The sequence below is a fragment of the Nelumbo lutea genome, chromosome 4 (genome assembly GCF_056320005.1).
Source record: "Nelumbo lutea isolate HS-2025 chromosome 4, American lotus-T2T, whole genome shotgun sequence".
NCBI classification, from domain to species: Eukaryota; Viridiplantae; Streptophyta; class Magnoliopsida; order Proteales; family Nelumbonaceae; genus Nelumbo; species Nelumbo lutea.
The window spans coordinates 28,851,474-28,876,100 of record NC_142687.1 but is presented as its reverse complement, the minus strand read 5'-3'; the positions used below and the strand labels follow the sequence as shown (position 1 = coordinate 28,876,100).

Sequence of the window (24,627 nt, the reverse complement as noted above, 5' to 3'; positions counted from 1 at the left end):
GGGGTGGGGGTGTTATAAAGGTGCTTAAACTCACACATTGCAGTCAAACCAGAATGTTTCGGGAAATGCTTATGGCAGGGGTACTATGAAAGTTTGGGGTGGGTTTTTGTCACAAATGAGAGCTCGGGGTCTAACGATCATTACCCCAAGGTACAGAGTGGCAGTCTGTCATTTAAGCAAAATATTAATAATAAATAAAATCATCGTCTCTGACTCTCTGTTATCCCCTGTCCTCCTCAGAACCATGGTCATAGGATGTGAAAGCAGTAAAACTCTCCAAGTGAACAAGTCCTTCGGAAGCATAAGCTCAGTGAATATATTTCTCTCTCTCTCTCTTATCTTTTATTTTTTTAAAGTCTGTTTCTCTGTGGATCACACTGTTCTTCTGGAGGAAGCAAGGTTGTTCAACCAAGAACTCCATGAACTTGAGGATTGTTTTACTGAAACAGATAACCTCGAAACTCTAGAATGGAATTCTGTTTCAGTTCATTAGTGGGTCTACACTCCCAGTGATGGAACCCCATTGCATCCTGCTTACCCAACAAGACAAAGATTTGTGCTTTAGGTTGCCTTTACAAGATTGATGCTTTCAAAGCGTATAAAAGTGTTTTTACTTGACTGGTTCTTTTTTTTTTTTCCACAGACCAGAGCTCAAAAACAAATGATTCAAACATCGCCTGATTTATGTTTATATGTAACCGGTTGTAGTTTCCCTTTTGTCGTTCCATATGCTCTAAATCCCCCTGTTCTTTTCATGTTTCCATTTGAACTCGGAACCCTATGGGGTTACTGATTCTGAAGTTAAATTGAATTCTTCCGACATTTTATTATTTAATTATTTTATCCACTAAAAGGCACCACAATAAGTCATCCAATTCAGCCATTTTATTAAACTACTATAATCAAATCACTATTTATTATTTGTTAGTAAGTGTATATGTGCTTTGCACGTAGAAGTATAAAACGGGCTGTGCCAGGCCGGTATGGCATGATCTGTGGGTTGTTCGTACAAAGTGTAGGCCGTGTCATGCCGGCCTGTGGGGCCATCCCAAGCTGTGCTATCCTCCCCTGGGATAACTTGAGGGGTTGGCCTGGCATGGCCCACAACCCAAGCTCATACATGCCCATGCCATGAGGCGGGCTTGGGCCAGGCTGAAGCCATGTCAGGTTGGGCCACAAGTCAGGCCTTGGACATGGGCTAAACCAGGCCAGACTGGTTTTTACCTTTTTTTTTATATTATTGATTTTTTATTTCTTTGCTAAGTAAAAGTGTAAAACTAAAATATTCAACTTTCCTTTGGGCTTTGGGAACTATTTGAAAAAAATAAGAAATGAGGAATCTAACAAATAAATGAAAAAATACTAAAATAAGAATGGAATAATAAATTGGAAGAAAAATAGGAATTTTATTTCATTTAAATTTGAATGATACAAATTACAAAGCATACAATGGTTGGATACTTGAATGAATGAAATGTGAAAATTGGAAAATGGAATAAATTAATAAAATATAAAAAAAATACAATATGATTACAAATTGAAAATGCAAAATTACATTGTTAAAAAATAGCAAATAAATTAAATAAAATAAAAACAAAATTTACAATAATTTAAAAAAAAATGTTATACAACTATTGAGTGAGTATACGAAAAATATTGACTTCATCATTTTCTGATTTTCTCCTATTATTCATGACTTTCATCATCTTCTTCAGCTGAAATATCGGGTGTAGTGCCATGCCCACCTTTGTCTTGTAATTTGTTTTTAGCATCCAACCAATCTTTAAAGTAGATGCACATCTTTATACTTTCATCTATCATACAGCTTTTCTTGTCGTCCAACACTCTAGTACCTGTACTAAAACAAGACTCTGATTGAACTGTAGATATTGGAGAGGTTAGTAGATCACATGCACGTGAGAACTAAACAAATTTTTAAATGTTCACTCTACCAGGTTAAAATATCAAAATTATTTGTTCCCCCACCTAAAGTAGAAAAATTCGCTTGTAAATAAAAATTAAATTTAGTAAATGAACTTGTTGTTGATGTAGCAAACTTATGCCTTCTATTTATTAAATAAAAAAAAAATTTTCTTCTACTATTGGGCTCAAGTTTCAAAGTAGAAGATGCGGTTGTACAACTTGTAGAATTATTTCCTATTACTTCATATTCATATAAATTGTACATAAAAGTGCTTTTATAAAGTACTTCCGTAAAAGTGCTTTTATAAAAGCACTTCTGTAAAAGTGCTTTCGTAAAAGTACTTCCATAAAAGTTCTTTCATAAAAGTGATTTTATAAAAGTGCTTTCATAAAAGTACTTTCATAAAAATACTTCCATAAAAGTGCTTTTATAAAAGTACTTTTGTAAAAGTGCTTTCATAAAAGTGCTTTTATAAAAGTACTTTCGCAAAAGTGCTTTTATAAGTACTTTCGTAAGTGTTTTCATAAAAGTACTTTTGTAAAAGTGCTTTCAAGCGTGGCCCCGCCAGCGGTCCGACCAGTGGAGCTGAACAGCCAGCCCGCCAAGGAGCCCCCCTTTACCCAAGAAATTGTGGACGAGCTCCCCCAAGTCGGTTGGCGAGCACCACAGTTCGAGAGGTATGGCGGAAAGGGAGATCCAAATGATCATCTTGAAGCCTTCAAAGCCCAAATGATGCTGCATGGAACGTTCGGAGGCCTGATGTGCAAAGCCTTCGTGGCGACTCTCAAGGGTGTGGCCTTAACATGGCACTCCTCCCTTCCTCCGTGCTCCATCTCTTCTTGGGAGCAGTTGGAGAACCAATTTCTGACCCAATTCATGGCCAATAAAAAACACTGGAAGACTACGACAACCCTCATGCAAATGCAACAAAGGAAGGGAGAGTCTCTCCAGGAGTACCTCGCGAGGTTCAACACCGAAGCCCTACAGGTCCGGTCCTTGAACCAGTAAATAGCGGTCATTACCATCTAGCACGGCCTCCGCCCCTCTCCCTTCAACTTTTCAATCTCCAAGAATCCTCTGCAGACCATAGCCGTGTGGATGAACCATGCACAAAAGTACATCAATGCAGAAGAAGCACAAGCACAAGAGAGAGGCGAGGAGGAACGACTTGACAGAAAGAGACGAGATTTTGAGGAATGCAAGACAGAGAGGACGGACCGAGACAACAAGAGACAAGATTGTTGGTCAGACCGAAGACCAAGGACCTTGCCACCAACTTACAGAAATTTCACACTGCTGAATACACTGCAATCTAAAATTCTGATGTAGATTCGTGACCATAACTACGTTCGATGGCCCGAGAGCAATAAGAGGAACTGCGACAAATACTGTGTGTTCCACCGAGACCACGACCACGATACCAATGGCTGTTACGATCTACGCCACCACATCGAGGACCTAGTCAGGTGTGAATACCTCAGTGGGTTTATCGACAACAAGGATGAGAAAGTAGAGGAACCGCGGCCAGCGGGCGGACCTCCACCCCGGGCTCCCCTTGTCGGGGTCATCACCGTGATCTCAAGCGGGATGACCACCAAAGAAGAGAGCGACTCGGTCCGAGGAAAGCGCCCAACTACAGAAACCCTAACGATGGAAGGCACATACCGAAGAGTTGGAATACCAGGAATGTACTACTTATGATTCCACATCAATGAAGACAACTTTCTTTTGCACTCAGTTGTTCAACACACACTGCACGGCACACACTTCCTACCATACTGCACAATGTGTGCCATGCAACGCACGTCATCCAGCTGAACTCTCAATGACTAGAATGCCTGCACATTGACTCGACTGACCTATAATGGCCAGAGCCTACAGTGCATAGCGACACGCTAGCCTAACAGTGTATAGCCGACCAATTCAACTAACTCGGCCGTTGACAGCAGAGCCCAAAGCAGGGAAGAACGCCCCGACCTCCTAAGGCCAGAGGGCGGTCATCAAACTACGCACACCCTACTGACTAACCGTTAGATCAGAGCAAGCTAAGGAACGGATAGCCCACGAAGAGCAAAAAGCTTTCCGAGACCCGCAACTAAGCACCCCCCAAAGAGATGAGAGCTCAGAAAACACTTCGACTAAGAAAGGCAAAGACCGAAGATCTCGGCCACACAGGACCTTGGCCATTACAAGACTGAGGCCTACAACTTGGTTCAGCAAAATAAAAGAGAGAGTGGCATAAGTATACAAGCTCGGAACCGAAAAGCATATTTCTCATTAATTCAAGAGTTTGTACATAGCTTTAGGCTTGCCATACCGAGACGTTTACATTAAGAAAAAAAGGTGTCATCGATAGTGCATAACAAAAAAAAAGGGGCCAGCACTAGCAACAAGTCAAGCACCTCAATCCTTGGCAAGGCGGTCCACGGCCTCCTCAGGCTCCTCGGGCACCTCGGTAGCAATGGTGTCGCCCTTGTTTGGAGTATTAGGATCATAAGGGCCCAAGCCCTACATGGTCTGTGTTGCGAAGTCATCCAACTCGTGCTGATACTCCTGGGAGGCCTTGAATCGAGCAATTGCCTCCTCCCTTGCCTGAGCCTCATTCTGCAACCTCTTGTGCACCTCCTTTAACTCATTGACGCGCCCCTTCAGCCTACGCATCGTCTCAGATCGCTCCTTAATTTCGTGCTTCAACTCGGCAACCTCAGGTTCTAGCGTGGCCATCCGCGCACCTACTGCCTTGAGCTCGGCCAACCAAGCCTTCAGGTTCAAGACCTCGGTGTGGCTTGCCTCGTAGAGACACTGCACTGACTGAAGAGGGTTGACCACTGCAACCGCCGAACAAGCATTCTGCAAAAAGGAAACCAAGAGTCAGTACAACAATTTCTACCAACCAAAAAAGAAATTAAGTACAGAAGAAGACCTATTGATGCTGCTTGAAGAATGGGCGCGCTCTCTAGGGCGCCGCTCATGGACTCCGCTGCCTCCTGCCTCATGGTTTGCGTCAAGATGCTGCGGAGAAGTTGCTCGGTTACACCCTCAGTCCCGAGCCCATCCTTGGAATGGGCATTCCACTACGACATGTGGATGGGCATATTGCCGCCCTCTAGCATATTCCCCGTGGGGAAGGAGAGTGGATGGCTTGGGCGCCCTCCTCCAAGTTGACCACGACCTCTTCCTCAGTCGCCCGCTACCGCGATCTCTTCTACTGCCGAGGAGTCCTCTCGATAGACCTCAGTAGCATCGCCTCGGATCGGGCTGGGCCCCTTGAACAACTCAGTTGTGCCTGTCTTGCCCAACCCTCGTCTGGTGGAGAATTTCTTCATGAGTCACCATCTCAGCACCTACACCAAAGTAAACATCTAATCAGTACAAGTCAAGAACTTAGAAAAGAAGAGATCGGAAAATCGAGAACAACAAACAGACCGGCCTCTTCGCTCATCAGCTCAATGCGGATCAACATTGAGAAGGACGTATAGTACATCACATCAACATCCTCTATCATCCTTATTGTCATCCTCTCTCCCTTAGTAAGGCAGCTCAGCTCAGGCTTCTTTACCTTCGTCTTCAGTGTCTAGAGCTTGGCCGATAGAGGCAAGCCTCCGGGACAGCGCACAAAGAAGAACTCCTTCCGGTGCTTCACCAAGGACAAGGTCCTAACTAACACCTTGATATGATGTCAGGTCGAGAAGTAGTAATACCCCTACTAGTGGTGCTTCAGTTGGAGGAAATAAGAGACTGTCCTCAGAGTAATCTCTATGTCATGGATAAAGCAGTAGGACAGGAGATCGATCAAGAACCTGAAGGAGTTTGGCATCAACTGCACCAACAATACCCGACACCACGTGAACACCTCGATCAATCCCTCGTGCAACGGGAACCTCAACCTAGACTCCATACTCTTCTCATATACAAAGAGCTTGTCCGACCGAGCATCTGTGGGCCTCTCACTAGTCCTCGGACACCTGAGCTCATACTTCGAGGGGATGCAGTATAGAGCTTGGATCTGAGCCATATCCCCGAGAGTCAGACAACATGGAGTGGTTCCAAATTAGTGACCAGCCCGCATAGGAAGCTTGACCTCCACGGTCAATGGCCTTGCCTCAGCCTCCTCGGCCTCGGCAACCCTCTTAGAATCTACCCCCTCGAAGTCATCGGCCTTACCCCCCAGCCCTCGGCCTCACGAACATTGAACGCAGCAGCCTCGGTGATAGACCGTGGCACAAACTCTGAGTATGAAGCAGTGGAAGCAGAAGAACAAGAAGAATGGGAAGACGAAGAAGACATCTTACCTAAATTCAGAGATAAAGGTCGCAAAACTGAAGCAAACATCGAGCACTGAGAACTACTTCTCGCCAAGCTGTACAAGTGCCTTCCTTCACAAATGACAAAGGGGAAATGCTCTTCTCCCCCTATTTATAGGACCCCCCAATGATCTAGATCAAGGCGAGATCAACGACAATGATCAAATTTCATTTTGATAGCTCGGGAATGTCCAATCGACGCCACTGACTTCCGCACGCGCCAAACATTGGGAAAGCAAAATGTCGCTTCCATCAGCATGGCGCAAGCGCCGAACCAGCCGGTTCACTCAGAAACCGGTTCAACCCTAAGGCCCATCGCTCACATGGCATGCTCAACCAAACTTCAAATTCAAGTTCCTCAGTCGAGAACCAAATAACTCTTTCATGCCACACCGCGATCGAGCACTATGCTCCTCGACTTTGAAACTGGGGGGTTGATGTTCAAGTTATGGTTGAGCTAGCCCCGAATGCCATGTGTCACCTTCATGGCTGCCCAATCACCTTGTCCATATCAGTGCTGCATCACCTCCGTGGCCTACCTTATCACTTTGACCATGTTAGTGCCATGTCACCTCCGCGTCCCACTTTATCTCTTTAGCCACGTCGACACCACATCATGTGGATAAGCGCGACCAAGACAAGAGAGTGGATGGGGACAACCCCACTGGGGGTTAGGTCTTTTCCTGAAGACCTCGGCGGTTAACCTCATCCTAACAACACTGGAAGTTTCATTTGACCAGGACACAGATCCTTGGCTATAAAAAGGCACCTACAGCTCAAGGTAAGGGATCAAACTCTTAACTCCCATACTGTTACTTTGCTCGGACCAACACTATTCTCTAACTGCTCAGCCTAATCACCCACCTTCCTCGACTAACTTGAGCATCGGAGTATCTACCCGGGGATAACCCCTCAGGCCTTTGATTGCTTTCTTGCTTGCAGATCTTGGAGTGTGGCTTTGTCCTTCCACCTCGGCTCCACCCAGTTGGCAGGATTATCTAACTGCGACCTCGGTTCAAGAACTACCTTGGATCGAGCAACATCAGGTGTTATTTAGGCCCACGGGGAGTTCTCCTATACTTTCCATGGTTTGTTTGAGGATATCTGATATTTGTTTTTTGTTGGAGGTCCATTGACCATCAGTGCCCTTGATCCATGAGATGTTGTTAATGTTCTTGTGATTGGCCATGTGGTGGAAGTATTTGATGTTCTTGTTGCCTTCTTGAAGCCACAATTCTTTGGATTTGAGTCGCCATAGTTGCTTTTCCTTCTGTAGCTAGTAGTGATATTGATTTTGGAGCTCTTCTAGCTTTTGGGCCTCCGAAGGAGAGAGGGACTTCATTTGTAGATTTGAAATCTGTGAGGTGAGGGTTGCTAGGTGATCTTGGATGCATCCATGCTGGGTTTGGTTCCATTAGGATAAGGCTTGTCTGCACTTTGTGAGTTTGGAGGGTATTGAACGGGAAGTGGCATTCCACAATTCTTGGATGACTTGTTTGCAGCATGGATGCTTAGTCCAAAAAGGTTGGTAGTGGAATAGTGAGTGTTTATGTGGGTGAATGGGGGGTGTGGAGAGCTTCAAGGGACCATAGTCAAAGGAGATTATGGGTAGGGATGTCCATGAATAACTGAAAAACCGAGAAACCAAACTGCAAAGTGCAGTTAACCGAACCGGTTGGTTTGGGATTTTTGAAAAACTAAAGGACTGGTTGGGTTTTTGGTTAACCTACAAAAAAACCGACGATTAACTGAACCGACTGGTATATATATTTTTAATATATGTCATATTTTCCATGTATTATATATAAATATATATTCATCATATATAAAATATATACTTATATTATATTTATAATGATCTATTTATAAACATATTATATATTTTTCAAATATTTATAATATATTATATATCATTTATTATTTATAATATATATATAATATTATATTATAAATATAAAAAATTAAAAAACCGAAGAACCGAACCGGTCAAAAACCGAAACCGGTGGACTGGTTAATCGGTGGTACCGGTTCGGTTTCAGTTTGGAGAATTGGAGAAACTGGTACCACTGGTTCGGTTTACAAAAAAGTGCCATGTACCACGGTTAACCGAACCGTGGACACCCCTAATTATGGGTAGATGAAAGTTGATGGCAGTTGGCGTCATTCCTGGGTGACTAAAGTTCTATCTAGTCTTTCCAGGGTTTTGAGGTGGTCTTGTGACCATTTGATGACCATGTGAAGTAGGGAACCCACAAAATCCATATCAGTAACCAGTTAGGTTAAATTTTTTGATGAACCTGTCCATATGTTTTGATAAGCGTGGCAAGGAGCCTCTGAAGTTCTAGTGGTTTTGTGGGAGATGGATGTCGTTCATGTCCCAACTCCCAAGGGGAGTTCATTGGGAGATTCTCTATTGTTAGGTGTATGAAGTGCTTGTGAATTTGGTGGACTTGACTTGAATGTTTAGGTTTTCCTTCCACCATATTGTATCCAAGAGATTCACTATTTGACCATCCTCTACTGTTAAGATGTTCTACCGTTGTTCGTTCATGTCCTCTTTTTCTCTTCATTGTGCGGAGATGGATGAAGCCTAGGCGTCCCGTTTTGGTGATGCAATAAAGTTTCTCACCATTGTTGTAAAAACCTGTAGCATTCAATTGCTCTTGGGAGTCGGTGTGTGGATGAAGCTGTGCATGCAGTCGAGATGGATTGCTTGGGTTGGGGGTTGTATTTGTGAGTATTGGGCGTTGGGTGGGGATGGTACTTGCATACATGTTACGTGGAGGGGGAAGAAGGGAGGTGATTAATTAATGCGAGTGGATGGTGTATGTGGTCCAGTCTGATTTTCAAACCTTGTTTCCTGTACATATCTTCTTGTATCTCTATCTTGGGGATGTACATATATACAAGAAAATCAATACAAGTAATTAACCTTCTCTTTAGACTGCGCATAGAAATGATGCAAATATGTGAGTGTAAAATGGTTTATATAAATTGCAAAATTGGGTTAGTTTTGCACTAACAAATTTACCTTCTTACCAAACAGACTTTTAGCTGTAATGGATGCAACCATGAATTCCAATAAAGCATATGCTTTTTTTTTTTTAATCAAAAGCCCACTTGAATGCAAATTTACTTCTTTTTTATTGATGTCCTTTTACATCTTTTTATCAATGTAAATATGCATTGGTTTGTCATTTGTCAATGCATAAATGTAATGCTGCCAAACACAGGCAAAAGTGAACCAGAGTGCAAATTTACCCTGAACTGGACAAAAGTCAACCAGAGTGCAAAAGTGAACCAGAGTGCCAAACACAACCTTATTTAAAATTTTCAATTTTAGAAGAAGAAAACCAAGAATGAACAAGCAATACATGGATCATAAAATACTGCCCTAATGAATCAAATAAAATTTGGAAGTCCTGATTGAGAACTAAGAGCAAAATCCCAAGGGAACATGATCAATTAAACATTAGATGAATCAAGAGTATTTGTACTTTAATCCAATAAAATCTTTGCTTAATTGAACAAAAGATTAAGAAAGAATTCAAGATCATTGTTACCAATTCCACCAAAAGCTCAATAGTTGGATCTTGGACAAGAACAAAAATGCCACTGTGAGTGGTAAGGAGGATAACCTTTGTTGAGGAGCATACCATTAATACTTTCCTCTGTTCCTTGATTTGAAAGGCTTGTAGAGAGATGTTGTTGTTCAGAACAACTCTGGATCTTTACAAAACTTGCTAATAAACTATTAATTAAACTTAACTTTTGGCTGGAATGAGATTGAAGCTCACTTTTAGTTGCACCAGTTTATTTTAGTCATTAATCAGGTAACTGATCAGGGGCTCGTATTCTCATTGGACTCTTCAGAAGGTGCTAAGAACCATCGGTTAAGGCGTTCATGTGCCTTTTTAACCTATATGAGAAAACAAAGTATATATATTAGAAACTTAAAAAGTTACAAGTGAAACCAAGGTAACATGGAAATGAAAACAAAACTCCAATCTGGGCCTAGCAAGTATCCAAGGTTTAAAAAATGATTTAACACCTAAGGATCTGTTTGCTTGCAGTGCACAACTGAACCGGTTACAAATTTTGCACTCGATTCAGTTTGGAATCCATTTGTTTGTAATTATGATTTGCACTTTTGCCTGATAAAAATTGTACTTTCTATCTCATTTGCACTCATTGGCAATGCAAATTTTTCATCTCAAAAAATGATGCAAATTTTGCATTACTTCCTACTTCAATTCTCTCTCATATAAAATGGGGATTACATGATTTTGCTTCCTACCTTATTGCCAAACAAATAACCTTCCTCCTACCTCCATTACTTATCATATAAGGTGGGGATCACATTATTTTATTTCCTATTTTACTCGTCACAAACAAACAAGACAATCAAATTTGAAGCAAAAGTAAACCGGAATTTGCAATCAGCCCATTTATACTCCCATGCATTTGAACTGCAAGCAAACAAACAAAGGCTGCATTTGGCATTCCTTATTTTAGAGACTTATTCCCTTTTTGCAGTTAAAAACTCAGTGTTCACGGAGGCATTTTGACTGCAGAAAGGAGATAAGTCTTTAAAATAAGGAATGCCAAACCAAATGCAGCCCAAGACTATTTTAAAATATAAAATCCGGCCATATTTTTTCAATATTTACATGCTCTCCATTTTATGTTTTATATTCCATAACTATGTTAGAAAATTGAAAGGTCTCCTAAAAAAGGAGACCAACATCTTGTTATCCATCTCATTGATAAGTCTTAATAAGATGTATCTTCTTACCTGATCATTCCAATTAGTTCTCCAAGTAATTAAAATAAGCATAAGATTTTGTAATGCAAATCCACATATCATTGCAATCCAGATACCCTGAGCAATTAATGAAACAATTAATCAGATAAGTTCTTGGTAGAATGGGTTGGATTTTTTTTTTTTTTTTTTTGTGGTCACTACAAGTCTAGAACTAGACAAGTGGTTTCTTACCCTAACTCCAGCACAGCAACATATCCGAGAATAATCCCAACAGGAACTCCAACAACACAGTAGCAACTAATATTGACATATGCCACTATAGCTTGCTAACCAGCACCTATAGCTACTCCTGTTCACATAGTTTATGAAACATATAAAGCACATACATAGTTAAACCATTTGCTTATTAATTTGTACCAATAAGTTTCAATATTAACAGAAAACAGAAGCTAGCTAGTGACATACTTGCCTGAGAATACTGGTTGAATACTATTGAGCAAGATAGAGAAAGCCAGTAGGACGGAAAGACTTGACATAGCTTTGGCAATCTCTGTGCTAGATGTAAATGCATAAGAAATGACGTGACCAAAGACCAAAGCCAGAACCTAGAAAAGCAATCCAATACACAATGATGTGCATAGATTGACTTTAATTGAGAACATTGCAGCTTTTGCATCTCCTCTTCCCAATTCATTTGCTACTCGCACACTGTGTTAATATATATATAAGAAAGTCGCTGATTGAAAATGGAAATTAAATGATTGTCTTTTATAAGTGGGAGAATTTTGATTGGTTGAGTGTGTAGAGAGAAAGAGAGAAAGTGGATCAATACCAAGCTGCAGACAAGAATCCAAGTGATATCATAAACTCCCATGAAGTGATGTTGATGCTACAAGTTCAAATTAATTAAATGCGCTTAGTCAAAATATTCTAGAAGAAAATGACAATGTGAAAAAGAAGAGACACAAATAGTAAAACCTTACCAAATTGAGAAAGCAGATATATCAACTGTAGCATTTTTCATGTAGCCCGCTAATAATACTAGAACTGCATTGTACCACAATTCTAGGCTAGAAAATTAGGATATAAAAGTCAGTAAAATAAGATGTACAGAAATATTATTGTTTTTAAGAAGTAAATGTGAAATTCAATGAAAACAAACACTGATCAAACTCATGCTTATTATGACATATCCCCTGACACACTGATCAAACTCATTCTTGGAAGTATATGAGTTGAGGATATCATATCCCCTGAATCGCCAAAGACTTAACCAGTCATGCAAGTGAACACTAATTATAACTTTATTGAACAGTACTGTGACCATTTTGCTCCTCACTAGAACAATCTACCTATGGACATCATCTCAGCCTGGCTGGTTGCTCATTGGACTCATTGACCAATAATCTGAACATGTGGCTACCTAGGTGGATTAAATTATGAAAGGTTAATTTCCAAATGTATATTACCACTGTGGTAGAACTAGGAACACAGAGCAATTTTGTCCCAAGATGGATGGGGAGACAATAATGAGAAAATACTAAAGGAGAAGAACTAGACACTCCAGAATCCAAAAAGCTATATGGGCTATTGTCGAAGGTAAAACCACATGCATTTGGTGAAGGAAGACACTAGTAAGACAAATAGAAGCTCGAGGGGCCTTAAATCATATTGTGCAAAAGCACAAACGATGAAGTTCACAGGTCTAATTTCTGATGTTTGAAAAGTAAGAAGTATTAAAATAACAGCTTGATGTCTGAGTCTTTTGCTTTTAAGACATTGAGGTTGAAAACAGACCTAAAAAACAAGGCCTGAGAATGGAATTTTTGTTCCTATTAAAGGAGATAATATAAATAAAAATTATGGAATGGAGACCTCCCTCCCTCCCTCCCAGTGGTTACCCTTAGACAATCAATTTTGACTTACAAAAGTTGAAATTTTAACCGTAGATTGGAAAGTGACAAGCCATGGCTGACGAAGTGACAAGGTGACAAGCCATGACCATCCACCAGGATAGATGGTCATTCAGCACCAAAACTGACAAAGTGACAAGCCATGACCATTACAGTATCAACATTGTCTGGTATGTAAATATTCTTCAATAATGAATCCCAGGAAAAGATAAATAAATAACATTTACCCATATTGCCTGCAAGATCCCAGCTCCCAGGTATATAGCAGGTCAATAACAAACCAGTCTAATAGTAATAGAAAAAATAAAGAAACAAATCAGAGATGAAATAAACCAAGGTTGCTACAAGTATTCATTTTAACAAGATAAATCTATCCTGTAGAATCTGTGGTCATGGCAATCATAACATATCCATTTCATTTGAACATATGCATAGAATAAATGCGTAAGCATGCTCCATTTTATGACTACAAACGCAAAGCCAAAAAGTCTGGTTCGTCACATCTCAAGAAGAGGAAACTTACTGTTATACTGGTAGCTGCATCAGGAGTATCGATGTAGTGAAGGGCAGATGACCAGTGATACCTAAATTTGACATGGTCTGCTCATGAGCAGAGACTTCCGATCATTCTCTGCGTAGTCTGGAAGAAGTTGCTTCATGGCATCTGCAGCAGCTTTGTTTAAAGGAGCCTGCAACGCCAACAGAAACAATTGTTGTATTAGTTACAGAGAAATGAACAGAGACCATGTAGAAATCACAAAGTAATCATTTTTAAAACCAACAAACTTATGGTTAGTTTGAGGCTCTAGACACCAACAGAAGTCATGGACAGAAGTCACAGAACCAACCTGAGATATCTAGCATTGTTTAGAGGTTTAAAGCTAAAGATATCTAGCATTGTTCAAAAAGTGATGAGAAAGATCATTCATAAAAAAAAAGTGATGAGAAAGATTGAATAAAGAACCTGAGCAATCCCGCAAACCGTGAGATGCCCATCTACTCCCCAACCGTGGATTGTTGGAAGAGAGAGAGAGAAGAATAGCAAAGAGAGAAGAACAAATATGTGGAACCTGTTGAAGTTCATCGTTTCCTTCTGGTATCAGAGGCCAAGAATGATGCAAAAGAAAACTAGATTGGCTTGATGTTGTGTCTGAATGGTAGGTATATACCAAAGAGAAAGAGAGAAAGATACTCTCCAGAGTCCAGACATTAATAACAGAAACGTATCTTATTTAATAGCATTAAATGATTAAATATTTGATTGCCGGAGCGTGCAACGGAATTTGGAATCTTTTTGCCTAAATTCGGAAGCAACCAAAATACAAGGAAGCTACAAAAGCTACGATCATTGCTATTGGTTACGACTTACGACAAGCCAGCACTGCATTATTCATTAGTAATACCGTGTGTCTTTCTGGCATCATAGATCTTCTAAAAAGACTTCCGTTGATACTTTGATTCAATAGATCTTCTAAAAAGACTTGCCATTAGGTTGAAGTGACCAAACAAAATATTATGGGGTGGTCTTTTGTTTTTAAGACAGAGTAGAAAAGAGCGGATTTTCATGGCCGAAACATTGGGACTTGTGAGTTTCCTCCCCAGTTCCGCTTCCACCTCCTCGTAGAACGTCATTAGAGAGAGACAGAGAATGAATGTTAGACCACAGACACAGACAATGCGCTGCTACAGAGCCACACCAACCTTGCTCAGCTTCCGGATTATGTCCTTCAAGATTAACCAGAAAACCTTCAGCCGCTCTCAGGTTAACCAAAAACCCTCTCTCTCCTTTCTCTCCAACCACTGCTATTCCCTGCAAAATGCATCCACAAGAATTCCCAGAAGAACCGCTTCCAATTGCATTAGCCAGAAGAGAGAAGATGAAACAGAGAATTGGACAAATTTGAATTTTATTCGTGGGAAGAAGCTCCTTAGTGAACTATGTACTTGGGGCATCGGAGGCCCTTGCAATTACTTCGTCCAAGTTTCCGATCAAACCCTACTCGCTTCTGCTATTCGGTGTGTTGCTCTGTTCTAGTATATTAGTTGCTACATTCTCTCGTTATTAATTTAGTTGATTTGATTTTACAATCAGTGCAGATATTGTTGTGAGCGCTGCATCCCTTTCATTATCGTCGGTAATGGCTCCAATTGTCTTTTCGATGATTCTGGGTTTGAAGGTTGTGTTATTCTGAACCGGATTGACTTCCTTGAGAGGATCGAACCCGGCGTCTACAGAGTGGGAAGTGGTTACCAGTTCAATCGGTTAGGCGTGCAGTGCACTAATGAAGGATTTTCTGGTCTTGAATTTGCTTCTGGGATTCCTGGGACCGTAGGTGGAGCTGCTTACATGAACGCTGGAGCCAATGGACAGGTAATCCTGCTCCGACCTGCTTGGAATTGTTTGTCAAGAGACCACACCAGTGAGGGTCTATGATCTTTTATATGTTTATTATATAGGAGACTGCCGATGCCATTGATACAGTTGAGATCCTTACAGTGGATGGGAGGCATCAAATTTTGTACAGAAGTGATCTCGCCTTTGGGTACCGCATGTCACCCTTTCAAGCAATGCAAGATTTGGCAGCAATTGTGGCCGTAACATTTTGTATGTTGCCTTCAGCATCAGCAAAGGAGCGTCAACAAGCATACCTGAAAAAGTAACAAGGATTTCAAAATTTGCTTCTTGAATTCTTCATTGTTCTCCTCAGAGATGCCAATGGGATATATGGTTTTATTTACAGGAGGCGATTGTCTCAGCCTGTGGGGGAACGAACTGCTGGATCGGTGTTCAGAAATCCTCCTGGCATGGGAATTTCAGCAGGGGAGCTTATTGAGAAGGCTGGACTGAAAGGCTTCAGAGTTGGCAGTGCAGAGGTTTCCAAAGTTCATGCTAACTTCTTCATCAATACCGGCAGGTCAAATTCCCGAGAGATGCTTGAACTTATTGGCTTGGTTAAGGCAAAAGTTAAAAAGAAATTTGGAATACAACTCCAAGAAGAAATACAATATGTTGGTCCATTCTGTAAATATTCAAGGGACAAGGATAAATTAGACATTTGTTGAAAAAACAGAGAGAGAAGAAAGGTTGTTGCTGATAATGAATAAAAATTCAAATTTGAATTCTCAGATAAATTTTGTCATTCAAGATCCAAACATTTTGCACAATAGTGTTGTTTTTACATTGTTTGCTCACTATCCTGAGATCCTTTTGTCAATGTCTTTGTGATCACATGAGTAACAATTCCAATTGGACAAAACAGTAGGCACAGAGAAACTGAATGCCGGGTCTCAATCTCACTCTCCAGTCCATCTAGATACACTTGCCTGGAGAGTTGCAGGAATGAGGGAAGTTAGAATTTCAATCAAAATAATTTTTTATTGGTAATAATCAAAAATACATTTTCATTATCATGTCATCCTGTCACCATGTCACCAGTAAAGATCCACTCATCCCACTCAATGCAGGTGAGAGAGAGAGAGAGAGAGAGAGAGAGAGAGAGAGGAGAGAGAGAACCTTGCAGCGAAGAGGTCTACAGCCAACAAGTGTATCCATGCAGAAGCTAAAGTCATCTCACTTGAGAACATCTTTGCTATACCAGACAGCTGCAATGAGCAAAGGTTTATCACCAAGAAAGAAACTGGAGATGACAACCAAGATTAGTTTTCCTTTTTTTTTTTTTCCTTTCTGATAGCATAGCCTTCTTGAAAATCATAGGGATATGCTAGTTAAGTACGTACCTCTGGCAGCCAATATTTACTTGCAAACATAAACCGTATGGTTTCAGGTGTCCAGGAGATGTATAGGAGGTATGCATAAAGAAGTCCAAGGACAACATATGGCATAGTGCTCTCAATGGATCTCTTAGTCTGCATTTAAAGAGGCCAAAAAGATACATATCATTTGACTTTTAATTCAATGTGGTTAACCTAAGCTACCTAAACAATCACAGAAAACTTACCAGCTCAGCTTTAGGTGCCAGAACCATGAGGGTATAAAATGGCAAAACGGAAACTGTTGCCACAGTGAAAACACTGCTAGCAAGTTGAGAACTTGTAAGCCCTGAAAGAGAAAATAATATTTTAAATGGCTATAGAATCCATTCCTAGAAGCAACACTTAGGTTTTCAATAGTGCTAATATTGCAGCTTATGAGAATCTGAATGAAATCTGAGGACATATTCTACTCTTACAACCCAAATGCATTTTCTGATAAATGATATTCCTCAATGACAACAACTATATAATGAACCTAAAGGAAATAACTGACTAAGAAATATATTGACAAAATATTGGAGGGATTGCTACTATTTATGGTAGAAGCTATAGCTAGAAGATTACTATTGCAGTAGCATTCAACTCTTGAAAAATAGCTTACATAAGAAAGTAAAGCCCGTAGTCTTGTGCTCATTTCAGTCTGATTCAAATTATCATGAATATGGCATGCATCTCATAATCAACTCAACCTTTTAACTCAATTTTGCAATGAATCAAGTGGTCCCAAGTTCAGATCTCTGTTTCACACCTCTCTTGGGCCATATTTGGAGGGAGGAAAAAGGAAACACTGATATAAAAGGCCAAATAAATGGAGAAGACATAGTTGGCTCAAAGGATAACCCATAAAAAATTCTTTAGGGTGTTAATAATGGCAAATGCAGAACTTCTTTGGAGAAAATGAAATAAAAACAGTATATTTGAAATAACAATCCAAGGTAATTTTTACATTTTAAATAACATTTATTGGCCTTGATCATTATGATGACCAACAATAACTGCCAAAAAAATGCATATAACAGGAATTCCAGGTTCCAGCATTTAGTTGTTTGCCATAAAAAACTAATTTGTAATGATAAAAGTGAATATAGAAAGGTGTTCTTACATTTTAAAGCATACTTTAGTGATTAGGAATGTCCTCCCAACTCACACCCCCTCTAAAATTGATAAAATGTGCGAAGGCTCTACTGCCAGGAGTGAAGCTTCTAAAAAGCAGGAGAATATATTCCAGTACAAAGGGTTCTACAAGTTCTATTGGCCCAAGTGAAGCTCATTGTTCCATGAGTTTCTAAAGATACCTCTCCTAACTTAAATCAGAGAATATTTTTTCAATGGAGTTTCTTGTGATGGAGAAGCATATCATTTTGCCCAAGCATGATTGTTTTACCCTCTACCAACTACAGGAAACAAGGAAGCCTAGATTTTTTTAAGGTAAATTAAAAAGAAACTTTATTGAAACAAAACACAGATTACAATAAAGAAGCAGGTGATGAAATGACCCCAAGTCCCCAACAAAAAAGAAAAAGAGAACTCAATCCCAACAAAACACCCTGCACCACCCTAAAACAAATCTGAAAAAAAAAACACCCCAAAAGATGCATCCTCCCTAACAATTCACTGCAAAAAACAGGATGAATCAAAAGATTCAAAACTCAAGCAATCTCCTAAAAGCACATACTCAAATCAATGAAGCCACTCCCATCTTTACAACCACTCAACATTTCAGGCCTCCCCAAAGTAATCCCTTTTCCTTCCCTAATCAAGGTGTTTGGACAAGCACAAGCAGGATACTGAACAGCCCGTGTTCAACAAGTGCAGTACCATTCCAAGAGGTTGGCTGGATATGTTCCAGCTCGCCAAGGCAATCCAAAAGTTCCTTGCATAATACACTAACTGTAAGAGAACAGTATATTCATCTATTTATAGGCCAATATTTTGATGAATATATCGTTTATTGCAAGTGACATGGAAACCTGCGATTTTTATTTATGGCAAGCAATGACAATTTGCTACCATCTAGTATATATATATATATATATTGAAGGAAGGTCTTCAGGCAACAGCCCCCACTCTTCAAGCATGTACCATTGTAAAATTTCAATAGATAGAATCATAGAAGAGGTTAAACTTTCACTCTTAAAAAAATCTATCCACTCACAAAAAAGTGATAACTCCACTCTCTTAAAATTCACACACGTAGCATCCTAATCTCTAAAAAGTGGCCACTTCAAATGTTATGGTAGTAACAGAATTTTACTCAAAAACAACCATTTCAAAAGTAATGATTAAACAAATAATTTAACTTAAAAATATTCAAAATATTAAAGGATAAAAATAAAAATAAATGAAATTCATAAAAATGACTAAACAATTAATACAAATGGTGTGAGTTTCATTCCTTTAGATGAAATAGTTTATTAATTGCAAACTAGATTTAACATTTTTTGGAAGCATAACCTAATTTAGCTTTTAAAAATAAATTTATCAAATAAATAGTAAATACCAATTAAAGTGGGTTACTGCTTACAACTAAGACCTCATTTAATCTCTCAAATCATATTAAAAACAACATAAATTAATAGTGATTTTCAGACAAAGTAATTCAGAATAGATTGTCAATTACAAAGATGTAAGACCCATGTTAATTTTTCTAATTTAACTTTTATAGTTAAATAGTATATTTCAAATTAAATGATACTGTAGTTGCCCCTTAGTATGGGGTCATTCTCTAGATAAAACACAGTAAGTCTCTTAAATCAAGTAAAAAGCCTAACTTAAATGTCTAATATAAATAATTTAAAATTTTGAAATAATTCAGATTAATGGTCTCGTACTTAGTACTGGGGTCATTCCTAATATGATATTAAAATTAAGAAAAGAGACTATGACAATTTTCTGACAATTTACTCCCAGGTTTTGCCCTCTTCCCTCATTTCAACTAGAACCTAAACCTTAGAAGACTGCTAAGGGATTTGGAACTCAGTGAAGTCAGTAGGTTTTTGCACACCCATAGAGAGGTATACCTCTCCCCAAATTCCCCTGACCTTCGCATCTGGACCTTCACCCAGCATAACCATTTGACCTGCTTACCTACCTCTCCACAATATAACAATTTTCTACAGAGCCCAATACAACTGTCCCCTATTGACCCCTTTTTAGCTCATGGAACCCAAAGTATTCTTATTGTCATGTTCTTGTTAACCATTTGACCCTATATCTATATCTATCTATCTATCTATCTATCTATCTATCTATATACAAAACAAAATAGGATGGTCCATGTCAGCATGTCTCTCTTTTGAGAGAAGCTATTTATCTATTTTCTCCATTTTTTGCATTTTCCCTATTTTCTTTTGTTTTAGAAATACAAAAAAGTAATAATTGTTTATTTTCATTGGTTCAATAAAGTTGTACACTATTATAGAGAGAGAGAGAGAGATAGAAAGAGAGACCTCTTGGTTTTCCAAGGCCTCTTATTTTAATGCATGTTATTATTACATTTAAAAAAGACATTTAAGAGAGAAAGTGTGGGGGGTGAGGGAATAGTAATACAACATAATAAAGTAAAATATTAATAAATCAAATAATATAAATAGGTTGAGGTTAAACAATCAAACATAAAAAAACAGAAATAAAAATATTATTTTAAAAATTATTAATTTAAAAATCCATTAAACTTCCACTTAAAACTATTAAATAGTAACAAAACTTAGTAAAAAATTAAAAGCATTTCAATTCCACTTAAAAATCAAACTTAATAAACACTAAAAAAATAAGAAATTTAAATACAACAAATATTAATTGATAGTTTTAATAATATTATGTGCTTCAAGGCTTTAGTTAAGGAAGAACAAACCTTTGATCGGTTCCCCTTCAAGACTCAAGAGAGTATGGTGCTCCCATATCCCCTCTAGGGTTTGCTTTTTTGTGTGGGAAGCCAGCTTGAAGAGAATCAACATTTAAGATCTTCTTCAGAAAAAGAACCTTAGAAGATCATATTTCTCCCCTCATGTCTGCTGCTTTTGCTTAAAAGCTGGGGAGTCTTCCAACCACATCCTGCTTCACTATGAGGAAACCAGAAAACTTTGGAACTTTTTCCTCACCCTATTTGAGTATAGTTGGGTCTTCCCAGGACATGTGGTAGACTGTCTACGACAATGGACAGGAAGAGGCTTAAGCAAAAGAGGGAAGGCATTGTAGCAATCTACTTCCCATGCTATTCTTTGAAGCATATGGAAAGAGAGAAATAATTGTGTTCAACAACAGAACTAGAAACTATGAGGAGCTCATTTCCATCTATTTCGAATGCAGCTACAGTAACCCAAACCATGAGAGAAGGAAGAAGAAGATGAAGAAGAAAAGAGAAAGAGAGAACAGAAGGGTTTAGTTGAAACTCATTGATTCACTATTCATTCGACCCCCTAATGTTTATTAGGTTCTAATAACATTTACAAAGACTAAACTGCCCTTACTTAAGTGTGGGGCAGAGTATCTCTAATAAAACTACCACATAAGCAGGGTACTTAACAAATATGAGATGACTAAATTACCCCTATTCGGCTCACTTTAACACTCCCCTTAAAGCTGGAGAATATATGTCATATAATCCCAGCTTGTTACATAGATAGTTCACTTTCCTTGAGCTTAGAGCTTTTGTAAACAAATCTGCCCATTGATCATTCGAGCCCACATGTTCTGTGTTTATCTCTCCAGCAAGGACCTTCTCCCTCACAAAGTGGCAATCAACCTCTATATGCTTTGTTCTCTCATGAAATATAGGATTGGGTGAGATATGGAGTGCAGCTTGGTTGTCACAATACAGTCTCATAGGTTTATCCATGTGAAACCCAATTTCTTGTAGAAGATTCCTCAACCACACTAACTCATAGGTAGTATGTGCCATAGCCCTATACTCAGCTTCAGCACTACTTCTGGCCACAATTGTCTGCTTTTTACTCTTCCACGTCACAAGATTTCCTCCAAGGAATGTGCAATAGCCTGTAGTAGATCTTCTATCATTCACCGAGCCTGCCCAATCTGCATCTGTATACCCCACTACTTCAAGTTTTCCTCCTGGTTTATACAATAGTCCACGCCCTGTAGCTCCTTTCAGATACCTTACAATTCTAAGAACTGCATCCCAGTGAGGTATACGAGGGTTCTGCATGAATTGGCTCACCACACTGACTGCAAAGGATATGTCAGGTATCGTGATAGTCAGATAGTTCAGCTTCCCCACTAGTCGTTTATATCTTATAGGATCTTCAAATACTTCTCTTGTATCACTGCTCAACTTAACATTTGGTTCCATAGGGGTCTCAACCGGGTCTCAACCGGTTTTGCACCTAACAGTCATGTTTCTTCCAATAGATCAAGAACATTTTTTTTGGCATAGATTTACACCTTGTTTTGACATGACAACTTCTATTCCCAAGAGATACTTTAATGTTCCAAGATCTTTTGTTTGGAAATGATTTTGCAGAAATACCTTTAGTTTGCCAATCCCCAATTTATCACTGCCAGTAATGACAATATCATCCACATAGACCACTAATAGGATCTTCCCAGCTTCTGAGTCATAGCTGAACACTGAGTGATCAACCTGGCATTGCTTCATTCCGAAACTCTTCACCACTTCACTGAACTTCCCGAACCAAGCACGCGGCGATTGTTTCAACCCATAAATTGCCTTCTTCAATCTGCATACCTTACCATCCTCCCCCTGAGCAACAAACCCAGGTGGTTGCTCCATATATACCTCCTCCACAAGATCACCATGGAGGAAGGCATTCTTTATATCAAGCTGAAACAGAGGCCAATCATACATAACTGCCAGGAAATTAGTACACGAACAGAACCAATCTTAGCCACCGGAGAGAATGTCTCCATGTAGTCCACTCCATACAACTGTGAGTAACATTTAGCAACAAGCCTGGCCTTCAGACGCTTCACACTACCATCTGGCAAGTGTTTCACAGTATACACCCATTTACAGCCCACAACATGCTTACCAGGTGGGAGAGTAGTAAGTTCCCACGTTTGAGTATGTTGAAGAGCAGAAAGTTCCTCCTCCATTGCCCGCCGCCACCCAGGCGAACTAAGAGCTTCTTGAACATTGTTAGGTATGGAAATAGAGGACAAAAGTGAAACAAACTGGCGGTGTGAGGTAGAAAGACGAGATAATGAAACAAAATTGGAAATGGGATGGAGGGTAGAACTACGTTTACCTTTCCGTAAGGCAATGGGTAGGTCAAGGTTTGAAGGTTCAACAATAGGAACCATGAGAGGACCCACAGATAAGGTAGAAGCTGGAGGAGGGGCCGGTGTCGTTCGACGTGTATACACTTGCCGGATTGGTGGCCGTTCGGTGGTGATCTGCACTGGATGAGGTGATGAGGCTACTCTAACAACAACATCTGGAACGGGATCACTGACAGGAAGAGGAAGAGGAAGTACGTGTGGAGACGAAGGTGCTTCAAGACTTGAGAAGAAGGGGGCAGACTCAAAAAATGTGACATCAGGGCAGACATAGCAATTTCGGGTAATGGGATTATAACACTTGTACCCTTTTTGAGTATGTGAGTAGCCAAGGAAGACACATTTTATTGAGTGTGCATCTAGCTTGTCTATTCCAAGACTTAGATTGTGGACAAAACACACACAACCAAAGACACGAGGAGTTAATGGGAATGGAGATAAAGTGGGAAACAAGATAGAGAAGGGGGACCGACCATGAAGGATGAAATAGGGCATTCGATTAATGAGAAAATATGCAGTGAGTACAACATCACTCCAAAACCGTTTGGGAACATTCATGTGATGAAGAATAGACCGAGCAGTTTCAAGAAGCTGACGGTTCTTCTGTTCAGCTACCCCATTTTGTTGAGGGGTGAATGCACATGAGGTCTGATGAATAATACCATGATGTTCTAAATACTGTTGAAATGAAGTAAGAAAGTATTCACGACCATTATCTGAACGGAGAATTTTGATTAGAACACCAAATTGTGTGCATATTTCAGCATGAAATTTTTGAAAAATGGAAAACAATTCACTTATTTCTTTCATTAAGTAAATCCATGTCATTCTTGAACAATCATCAGTAAAGGAGACAAAATACTTGTACCCATTATAAGACTATATTTTGATTGGACCCCAAACATCTGAATGAACCAAAGAAAAAGGACTCAACATACGATTCTCAACTCTTGGACTGAAGGACACACGATGATGTTTCCCAAACTGGCATGACTCACATTGCAAAACTGACAAATGACTCAATAACGAAACCAAAATCTTGAGAGATGGATGTCTCAGTTGGCAATGCCATTGTAGAGGAGTAAGTGAAGTCTGAAGAGCAATTGAAGATCCACCACCGTCAAGATAATACAATCCACTAGTTTCATGCCCCCACCAATCTTCTTCCCCGTCTTGAGATCCTGAAAAACACAAGTGGAAGGAAAGAAGATAACAGAATAGTTAAGAGCTTTGGTTATTTTACTAACAGACATAAGATTGAATTGAAACTTAGGTACATATAAAACAAATGATAAGGGCACAAAAGCCATGTCAACATTACCAACACCACAGATGGGAGATGAGGACCCATTGGCAAGTATATGGTTTGTGATGTGGAGGTTTCAGAAAGAGAAGAGAACACACCTGGAGTCCCGGTCATATGATCTGAGGCTCCAGAGTCAATAATCCAAGGAGAGGTTTTAGATGACATGCAAACAATACCTAAGTGGGCAAGTGTAGCAGTGGTATGCTGTGAAGTAGTTTGAAGGAACCGTTCATACTCATCACGCGGTACACTCACCATCTCCCTCCTCGAAGTAGATGTAGATGGGAGAGGAGTACGGTCTGCCTGTTTATTGTCACTGATGTCAACCTCACCCGCTACAGCATGATTAGCCCATTTGGAGGGAGGGCCATGTAGGTCATAATAGA

The 24,627-nt window shown here is 39.7% G+C and overlaps 1 protein-coding gene and 1 pseudogene across 2 annotated transcripts; one reads left to right on the top strand and one right to left on the bottom strand.

The window, feature by feature from the left end:
• Positions 1-9,665: 9,665 nt before the first annotated feature.
• Positions 9,666-12,320, bottom strand: LOC148854855 (protein DETOXIFICATION 24-like; annotated as a pseudogene). The gene is made up of 7 exons (XR_016112978.1): positions 12,199-12,320; positions 11,977-12,063; positions 11,826-11,882; positions 11,463-11,701; positions 11,206-11,342; positions 11,024-11,110; positions 9,666-10,147 (listed from the first exon to the last, which is right to left on the bottom strand). The product of XR_016112978.1 is annotated as a protein DETOXIFICATION 24-like (transcript).
• Positions 12,321-14,169: 1,849 nt separating this feature from the next.
• Positions 14,170-16,038, top strand: LOC148854854 (uncharacterized). The gene is made up of 4 exons (XM_088985650.1): positions 14,170-14,922; positions 15,004-15,277; positions 15,364-15,563; positions 15,648-16,038. The coding sequence occupies exons 1-4, from the start codon at positions 14,555-14,557 to the stop codon at positions 15,967-15,969; spliced, it is 1,164 nt and encodes a 387-aa protein (XP_088841776.1). The 5' UTR covers positions 14,170-14,554; the 3' UTR covers positions 15,970-16,038.
• Positions 16,039-24,627: the final 8,589 nt, after the last annotated feature.